The following is a 10,349-nucleotide window of genomic DNA, read 5'->3' as shown; positions in this document are numbered from 1 at the left end:
TTGGCCGCCGCCCCACCCTAGGGGATTGGATATCCTAGAGCCGGCGCCCCCCCCCCTGGCCCTCCTATATATCGTGAGCCGTCCGTTCGGTGCTAGGATCTTCGGTGATTCGAATCACGTCGAGTACGACTACCTCATCCCCGTTCTTTGAACGCTTCCGCTTGCGATCTACAAGGTACGTAGATGCATCTAATCACTCGTTGCTAGATGAACTCCTAGATGGATCTTGGTGAAACCGTAGGAAAATTTTTGTTTTCTGCTACGTTCCCCAACACCACGCCATGCTGGCGGCGGCGTATCTGCATGGGATCGCTCACCTGCGGATCCCGAGGCATGCACAGGCGCAGGCGAATCATCCTCGTCTCGCGTGCATTCGTCTTCTTCCGGAGCATGAAATATGGGCTGATATGCACTGTTTTCAGCGCCATTTTCTGCACGAAAAATTTCTGTACTTTCTGCACCATCAATAGGATTAGTAGCATGAGAATTATTCATGTGATCAGTAGTATTGTTGCCCCCTTGATCTAAGCCGGAAAGATGAGCAGGAAGAAGGAGAATCTCTTTTTGTAAGAGAGCGCCGGCGTTTGGATGGAGATCTCTAAACGGAAAGACTGTCTCATCAAAAACGACATCACGGGAGATATACACCCGACCGGTGGAAACATCAAGGCACTTGACGCCTTTATGTTGGGGGCTATACCCAATGAACACACACTGTTTCGACCGGAAAGAAAGCTTTCTCGAGTTATATGGCCGTAGGTTTGGCCAACACGCACACCCAAAAACGCGGAGAGAAGCATAGTTTGGTGTACTGTGTAGGAGACGTTCGGTGGGTGTTTCAAAGTTGATAACTCGACTAGGTAGGATGTTTATAAGATGAGTGGCAGTGAGAAAAGCTTCATCCCAGAACTTGAGGGGCATAGATGCATTAGAAAGTAGGGACAAACCAATCTCAACGATATGTCTGTGCTTACGTTCTGCCGAGCCGTTCTGTTGATGAGCATGAGGGCAAGAAACATGGTGAGAAATCCCTAATTGTTGGAAGAAAGGGTTCAATTTTTCGTACTCACCACCCCAGTCTGACTGAACTGAGATAATCTTACTATTGAATTTTCGTTCAACGAGTGCTTGGAAATTTTGGAAGACTTGAAACACATCAGGTTTATTCTTGATAAGATAGATCCAAGTATACTTGCTATAGTCATCAATAAAGCTTACATAATATTTGTATCTGCCAACAGAAAGAGGTGCTTGCCCCCATACATAAAAAAAATGAGTTCTAATGGTTTGGAAGAAACACTAGTTGACACGGGATAAGGAAGCTGATGACTTTTTCCTTTCTGACATGAATCACAAACTGTTTCATTGCTAAGCTCACCAACAAACGGGAGCTTATTTTTCCTAAGCACACGATGAACAATAGTAAAAGAAGGATGCCCTAGACGATCATGCCACCTTGCCGAAGATAATGTGGTGACACCAAGACCTTGTTTATTGGAATTCCTAACATGCGGAATCAACGGATAGAGCCCACCAACGCATCTACCTTTGTAGAGAGTTCTCCTCGTTGTTTGGTCCTTAATCAAGAAGAAAAAGGGATGAAACTCAAGAAAAACATGATTGTCCAAAGCAATACGATGAAAAGAGAGGAGATTTGTTCTAGCATGAGGTGAATAAAGAATTTTTTTAAGATGAATGGGTTGGCTAGAGGTATGTAATACTGACTGACCAACATGATCTATTCTCATACCTGTTCCGTTTGCACCATGGATTTGATCTTGCCCGCGATACTTGTCACGGACAGTTAGCTTCTCCATCTCTCCTGTGAGGTGGTCGGTCGCCCCACTATCGACGTACCAGTTCGTATCCACCCCGTATTGGGCAGCAGCAGCAACTTTTTCTTCCAGTGCATCATCATCGAACCTGTACCAGCAATCCTTGGCACTATGGCCAAGCTTACCACAAATCTGGCACTGGATGGGATCATTCCCCCTTGCGTTGTTGTTGCCAGGTGCAGGGCCACCGGGGCCTCCTGGACCTCCGGGACCACCTGGTGCACCACCTGATCGGGCGCCCTTGTTGTTGTTGTAGAAAGGACGCCCACCGCCGCCCTGCTTTTTCTTGTAGCCACCGTAGCCGCCACTGTACCCACCACAGTTTGGCTGGGGACTGGGATTTCCAATTCATCCATTTCTCCGCGGGCTTCTGGAGTTCTACGGCCTCCAGCTGCACAATCTCACGCCCGCCTCTGTATTGCATATTGCGGGTGATCAAAGTTGCAGATCTGCGAGTAGAGGAGGTCGACGGTGACTGGTTCGGTGCGGGCGTCCAGGGCTGAGACCACAGAGTTGTAGTCGAGGTCCAGCCCCGCGACAATGAAGGAGACGAGTTCATCTTCCTCCAGTGGCTTCCCGGCCGCAGCAAGTTCATCTGCGAGGCCTCGCATCCGGGAGAAGTACGCCGCAGCAGATTGGGTACCTTTCTGAGCATTGGCGAGGGAGATGCGAAGGTTATTGATGCGTGAACGAGACTGTGAGGCAAACATGTTACCGAGGCTTGTCCAGAGTGCGTGAGCAGTCCGGATGGAGGCGAGGGAGACGAGCACATCTCTTGTCAGGTTGTTCAGGATGTGCCCGAGGACCTGCTGGTCCTGCTTGATCCATGCGTCATACGCTGGGTTTTGGATCGTCTAATCCTTGCCGTCCTTGTCCTTGACGATGGCGAGCTTCTCTGGCGCGGTGATGGAGCCGTCGAGGTAGCCATAGATCCCTGCGCCGAGGAAGTGGGGGAGGATCTGGCCCTCCACAGGAGATAGTTCTCCCTGGTCAGCTTCTCCGAGACCTGAGAACCAAGGCCGGAACCAGCTGTGGTTGATGATGAAAACGCCATCGGGTTTTTGGAGTAGATGGGATTTGTTTCTAGGGTTCAGAACGTGGAGGAAGAGGATGCTTTGATTACCATATAGAAAATATGACGGAAGCGTTCTACCCTCTCGAGAGAGGGCCGCCGGTATTTATTGATAACGATGGGGCTTATCCCATGAGCGCATACATAACTTGGAGTACAAGAGAGAATAGATAGAGATAAGAGTTTAAACTAGATACTAGTATATCTCTAACTAACTAATCCTATACCAGAAGTATATGCGCCGGCCCATAGGCCTACATGAGATATTTCAACACACCGACGATGGGAGCTGCAGTGCAACATACAGCGGCGACGGCGGCTGCTCCGACGGCTGCTGGAAGGCGACATTGCTGCTGAGAAACGTGAGGGACAGAAACGCTCGGAGGGGCCTGATCCGACGTCCGTCAGCGCCGCAATCAAACGGCTGTCAACCCTATAATCACTCGGTTGATTTGTAGCAGCGACCCTAAAATAAAGATCCAGTCTTTTGAGGAAAAAAAATCTGGCGCTGTACGAGCGGTACCAACTCCGATTTGGATCAAGAGTCCTGGCGCCAAGAAACACCGAGGTGTACTCGGATTATAGTAATTTGCTAGCACACCGATGTAGGTATTCTCTCCTTTTATATTTCGGCAGCGCAGGGATAACCGAGCAAGTCGATTTTGTTAGGAATCATCACTCGGCCGGCACAAAGAGAACCAAGAGTTGGCCGTCGGTGTTGGTACATTGGTCACACAAGAATCATGGCGTCTACGGCTGACAACGAGGCCGTCTTCGGAGACGAGTTCGTGGCTGATGAGATCCTCGCCCGTCTGCCGGCCCGCTGCGCCGTGCGCTGCATCGGCCTCTCGAAGCGCTTCCGGCAACTTCTCAGAAGCCCGCACTTCTGGCTTCGCCACCTCCGTCTTGGCGCACCAGGCCTGGAACTTCCTCGTGCCGCTTGCCTCTACGACAAATGTGATTACTGCAAGACCACCTACTTCAATGCCGTCGGCCCCGCGTTCGCCTTGGAGCACACCGTCAACCTCGAGCACAGCAGCTGGTACGCCAACACCTGCAACGGGCTGGTCCTCCTGGCCGCCCGGTCTTCCCTCGACGGCGTCGTTTTCAACCCGGCCACCAAGGAGGAGGTGCGCCTGTCCGTGCCGTCGTTGCCGCCGCCAGCGGCTCCCGAGGACGACGACGGCTATGTGCTACGCCGCTTCTTGGGGTTTGGGTACGCGCCGTCGAGCAAGGTCTACAAGGCTCTCATCTCGGAGTTCGTAGCTGATGGCAATAGCACGACCATAACGTTGATGGTGGCATCATTGGACAGTGTCGGCTGCCAGCAAGTGCCGAGGACGGTGTTCTCATGCGACAAGGAGATTCTCAGCGAGCACAGCCTACACACGGTGAACAACAAAGTGTACTTTCTTATATACACATCGTACTTCACCGGCGAGGAGGGACTTGAAGAGTATGAGACCGATGCGACATCCATGCTTGTTTTCGATGCCGACGACGAGGTCGTCACAAGCGTAGCTGTCCCGGAAGGGCAACCAATTCAACCCTGCAACATGTTACAGATAGGTGGGCGTCCGTGCATCTACATGTGCACCGGCCAAGACATGGTGCTCTGGTTACTCACTCCCGATCACCAATGGGAGAAGGTATACACTCTGGTCAAGCAAAGCTCTCGGTCACACGATTATTTGTTGGGGGCCTGGGACTGCGGAGGTGGCCTTCTGTTTGCTAACTTCAAAATTACCGGTGCCTACTTGTACAACCTCCACGAGGCCATTGATGTGGAAAAGGAAGAAGGTGATTGCGGCGGCCACCGCAGGCTGGAGGCTGTCTCAGTGAAGAACGAAGATGACATGCCAGAGCATTTAAAACATATCGGGGGTGTTCCGACAAATCTATATGATTACCAGCCGACGCTCATATCACCAGCGAGTATCTTCGGCGATGTTGCCTTCTCAGACCGTTTTGAGGTTACTGTCTCGCCCAAGCATGAGTTGGATTGGATTTTCCTGGAATGGACGCGGAAGTTATTCGTAGAGCCGGCGATGCAAATGCTCTCTACAAGTCATCATCAGGTGGCATCTAGTGAGGCAAAGTGACCAATGTTGTTACCTCCGTTGGCAAAAGACAGGCGGGTGTGCAGAAGAAGGGAGATAGGAGCAACTAGGAGCAACGTATAGAGAGGATGAGTTGTAAAACATCCATGAGAAGTATGATATGTTTCTATCATGCACGTGGATATACCATGCATGCCTCATTGTGTCACCCGTCCAACTTGTTGGAAATTCGCTCACACATTGCTATGTATTCATTTGTAGTTTTGTACATCTCCTTATTTCCTCATATTTCTATTAGTATAAAATTGTACTGAGTGTGCGTCAATTAATATGGATCAGAAGGAGTATGCCGTTTTCATCTAACAACTTTAACTGGAAATTCCTCGTATAGTGCTTTTCCAAAGCATTGACACAAAATTAGAGCTTTACCGTGCTCATAACTTGGTGTTTGACGAACATAGGTCTCCTCTTGTGAAACATCATGAAGAGTTGTACACAAACTGTCGATGAACAATTACTAAGAAGTGGCACAAATTCTAAAGCGCAACTGCTCTTTGATGAAAAAACCAAGTAGTATTCTTGGTATCGACAAAATTTCAGGAAAAACACATATCAATGTTCGAGCTTGATTAAATTTCAAGTAAAAATTGAACAATATGTTTTCTGGGTGATCACTTCTTAGCGCAATCGAAGTGACTCGGATGTTGCTTTACCCTATACATGATGCAAAATAGTATTTTTGGTTCCCTTTCGAAACTAATGGATTCAAAAATCTTAAGATCTCAAGTTTACCGATTCAATAATTACTAGATTAAAGAGGTTTGTTCCAATTTACATTTAGAATGAACCCTAAACATTTACAAATAATCGAAGACCAGCTGTGAATTTCATAAATCATAAGATAAAATACATCCACACTTAAATATAATTTAAAATTATTAATGCATAGCTTAAGATCATGTGGGTGATAGAACAACATCCAACATTAAGTGCAAGTTAGTCTCAAATGCCATGCTATTGGTAATTACAAAAACATAGTATAACATTAGAATGTTGCAAGCATTTCCGCGGGCCATCTCGTTAAAAATCCATGATGTCCAGTATAGCCCAATAGCCCATTAGTCCATTGTCCCGGAGGGATCACTCGCCGCCGGCCGCCGCCTCCCGTCGTCCTCTCCTCCCCTGTCGTCTTTAACATCTGATCGATCGATGGACACCAATAGAAAACCTTGCCACGATGGCGCGAACCCACGGAAAACCCATTCTTATTTCGTCCTTCGGGAAGGCCGTCGTACTCTGCTTGGCCCTGTTCGCCGCATGGCGCCTCTGCTCGACCCTCTTCGCCGACGCGCCTCCTCGTCCGCTTGTCCGCGATGCGTCGTGCCTGCCTCTCGCCAGGGAGGTCGGCGTCCGGGCGGCAGCCGGCACGGGAAGCAACTTCGTCGTCTCGCCGCTGTCGATCCACGCGGCGTTCGCCATGGTGACCGCCGGCGCGTGGGGCGACACGCGTAGGGAGCTCCTGCGATTCCTCGGTTCAGCGTCGCTCCACGAGCTGCACCACGCGCCGGCGAACGAGCTCGTCGGCAGGCTCAACGGCCTGCCGCAGACGTCCTTCGCCTGCGATGTCTCGGTTGACCGGAGGCTGGCGCTCAGGCGAGAGTTCATGGCCACCAGGGCGTCGCGGTACGGCGCCACGGCGGAAGCCGTGGACTTCGTGTCGGGGGCCGAACAGGTGAGGCTGCGCGTGAACGCCTTCGTGGCGGACGCGACGAAGCAGCTCATCCGCGACATCCTCCCTCCCGGCTCCATCGACTCGTCCACGACCGTCGTCCTCGCCAACGCGCTCTACTTCAAAGGAGCGTGGTCTTACCCGTTCGACGTCTTGACGGCGCCGTTCCATGTTCCCGGCGGCACCACCGTGGGCGTGCCGGCCATGACCACAGGCCGGTCACAGTACATCGCGCTCTACCCGGGCTTCAGGGCACTCAAGCTGCCCTACAAGAACGACGTGCTGCGTCAAGCCGATGCATTCTACATGCTGATCCTTCTCCCGGACAGCGGCACACTCAGTCTCGCTGATCTCTACGACAAGGCGGTGTCGACGCCGGAGTTCATCAGGAAGCACACGCCGGTGGAGGAGGTTCCAGTCGGGCAGTTCATGGTGCCCAAGTTCAAGTTCAGGTTCGAGTTTGAGGCGTCATCCGATATGCAAAAGCTTGGTGTCACCAGGGCTTTCAAAGGCGGCGACTTCTCAGGCATGGTGGGCGGCAAAGATGGGCATGGGCATGGGCGGCTCTCCATCTCACGGGTGTACCATAAGGCCGCCATCGAGGTGGACGAGCAAGGCACCGTGGCCGCTGCTGTCACGGTCATACGCATGGATGGTAGTGCGTTTGAGAAAAAGGAACCACCGCATTTGGTGGATTTTGTGGCGGATCGGCCCTTCTTGTTTGCCATGGTTGAGGTCATGTGGTCAATCCTCTGGCTAGTTAACTGGATAAGTACATAATTGCTCTATAAAATGTGGAATCCTTAGGTTTTCTATTTGAGTAATTGAACATGTGGAACCAACCTTGTGAACAAGATTAATGTCTAAGTACTCAGAATCCCAAGCTATAGTGGTACGACCAAAGAATGGCAGGAGATGCAAGCTATGAAATCGTACTCCTCTAGTTATGCCCTGGCATTAATCTTGGATATGATTTTGTTGAGATTGTTTCAAAGTCTTAAAGCAAGCAAGGAGTGTCCAGCCTTTTTACTGTTTTACAGATGCAGAGAAATGTTGACAGACAAGCAGAAATTCAAAAGGAGAAATGCATCTGATCTTCACTTGTTTGCAGAACAAGAACGAGGCCTTTGCCAAAAGGAATTGCAGAAGGCAAAAAAAGAAAGAAAAGAATTTTGTAGTCTCTCAGACAACCCCTGGGCCGCCCTAACGCCCATCAGGTGGACGTCATTTGGGTTACCACGTGCATCTTCAAAGGGTTAATTTGTAGATGCAGGGAAGTGTTGAAAGGTGAGCTCAACTTAGTCTTCCATAGAACATTTGGCTTACCAACCTCATGTAACACAGATGCATGTAAAATAATTTGTGTGTGAAGAAATAGGTATTCAGGCTATATACGCAGACGAGTTCTGCACAAATCAGTGTCTGTACCCATTTTCCTTCCTAAAGATACTTGTTCGACCACTAGTTCCTTTCCATCTTGGTCAATTTTCTCCCCCTGTCAGTAGTGAAACATCTCATTGCTACTCTCAGTAGTGCCAAATTTCAGAAGATCATCTACTGAACTTGTAGTAAGAGAATCGCTAGCTGAATCTTGAATACTGTGCACACGTGGATGCAGTGCGACACGTTGTGTCAGATGAAGGTGCTGAATTTGCCTTGACGACAAACCAAGCCAAGCATGTGATCCATGGACTGGTATAAAAGCTTGAGCTGTGAAACAAAATCTTTTCTGCAATCTACTGGAACAGGTGTAGACATGTTTATGGATCAGTGGGCTTCTGTTATCTTCGGATATTTTTGCAGTGACTACTGACTAGTACAGCTAAAAGTGGGTGCATCTTATCTTACTGCCACAATGCTTACTGTAACTTTTAATACATACTCATTTTGAACAATGCTTACTGTAACTTTTATTCATGACAGCTAGTCCTTTTATTTTCTTAAACTTTTATGCGAAATGAAATTACAGTCGACCATCACAAGAGTAGCAGATATATTTATGCCAAGTTAGAGAGAAGAGGAAAACAAAAATACAAGAACAAAACTGAGACAAAAACGAGCGTGTTGTAACTCTGAAACATGACAGACAGAACATACACTAGTTTGTTAAAGTGTACTTACATTTGTTGCATTTACTACATCCTTTGCTGACCCAGCTGTTCAAAAGTAGTACAGCGGGAAAACTACTTTCTGCAACTTTCATTCGGCGATGCTCACATTCGTCCCCTACGTGGAGCACGGCGATCCTAGGCGCCCGGGCCGGCAAGCCGAAGCGCCGGGCATGCAACAACTGCCAGCCTGAACATGGTTTCAAACTGAAACCCACTTTGAAACATGGTTTCAACGGGATGAAATGAAGCCAAGATGGGCAGGGGCAGTACCAAAAACAGGAGCATCGGCAAGGACTAATACATCTTAACTTATCATCCTGTCTCTGAAAAACAGGATCAGTTCGTCGCGTCTACGCAGGCTGGCAGCACTCTCATGAAGGAAGCTAGCACCTACTGCTAGCCCGGTTCATCAGGCAACGACGAACGCTAACAGCCTGATCGAGAGCAGAATGTCATCAGGGCCTCGCCTAATGAACACAAAGCAAGTTTGTGCGTTTGTATTTAATTGTGGCTCCCAAACACCACAGATACAACTGGTGTCGATCTATCGACAAGGGGCTCTATTCTTCTTCTACAGATTGTGCTTCTTGTTTAACCCGAAAAACAGAATACATGAGAGTGAAAAGATGGTACAGACAATTAGAACAGGTGATTCTCGTGTGGTACAAAGGGGTGCATAATGCAGACATACGGTAGTTTCGAAGGCGGCGACTTCTCAGGCATGGTGAGCGGCGGGGATGGGCATGGGCAGTTCAGAAAACGTGGAGCAGACAACCTTGAAGCACAGCACTCCTAATTATGGCCTGGCATTAAACTTGGATATGATTTTTTCTTATAATGTTTCAATCTCTCTTAAGCAAGCAATCAATAAGCCTTTTGTTTTTTGGAGAGCAGCACTCACTCTTGTCACCTGGAACACCTGGTTTACCACCTGTAGTAGGCAAACCGCCGACTATCTACTCAAAGGTGTAGAATTCCCGTCAAAAAAATTATCTGGCTACTACTGATTGAGATACAGATTGAATACAAGTGCCATGTTGCAATGGAACAACTTCTTTCTTCCATCTTACTCATGGGTCATGTGTGGTCTTCAGGCAGTTGAAGCAAATGATCACCTCTGTTTCAGTTGTCAGTTTGCAAAGTCCTACTTATGCCCTGAGCCCCGACCATTAATCTCGGACTTGAATTTTTGGATAATATTTCAAACTCTTAAGAAAGCAAGCAGGCAATAATCTTCTTTTATGAACATCATCACTGCTGGAGCATCTTGATTACCAGGACATTGAGTAACTACATCTTAAAAGGATTACTGCACCCCAGCCTTCATAGATGCCCGAAAGTTAACTAATTCAGATGGTTAATCCATGGATTTCATCTCTAACTTGAAGCCGCATTGGGTACTTGACACACCAACTGAATCTTATTCTTGATTAGCTTGTACATGTGGAACAACAACTGAATCTGGTCGCCAGATGTTGTACAACCAGATCTTAGCAAAGCCCGGCCCATCAGAGAAACGTTCAGCTGTGGGGATTTTGAACT

The 10,349-nt window shown here is 48.7% G+C and overlaps 1 protein-coding gene across 1 annotated transcript; it reads left to right on the top strand.

Annotated features, from left to right (window-relative positions):
* The first annotated feature begins 6,150 nt into the window (after positions 1–6,150).
* On the top strand, positions 6,151–7,902 carry LOC125529688 (putative serpin-Z12). Its single transcript, XM_048694115.1, has one exon. The coding sequence runs from the start codon at positions 6,205–6,207 to the stop codon at positions 7,474–7,476; it is 1,272 nt and encodes a 423-aa protein (XP_048550072.1). The 5' UTR covers positions 6,151–6,204; the 3' UTR covers positions 7,477–7,902.
* The last annotated feature ends 2,447 nt before the right edge of the window (positions 7,903–10,349 follow it).

Source organism: Triticum urartu, unplaced genomic scaffold (genome assembly GCF_003073215.2).
Source record: "Triticum urartu cultivar G1812 unplaced genomic scaffold, Tu2.1 TuUngrouped_contig_5773, whole genome shotgun sequence".
Lineage (NCBI taxonomy): Eukaryota > Viridiplantae > Streptophyta > Magnoliopsida > Poales > Poaceae > Triticum > Triticum urartu.
This window is presented reverse-complemented; position numbering and strand designations above follow the sequence as displayed.

What these genes read in the sequence shown, in the direction of transcription:
- LOC125529688 (XM_048694115.1), top strand. Translation starts at nt 6,205, where the DNA reads ATGGCGCGAACCCACGGAAAACCCATTCTTATTTCGTCCTTCGGGAAG.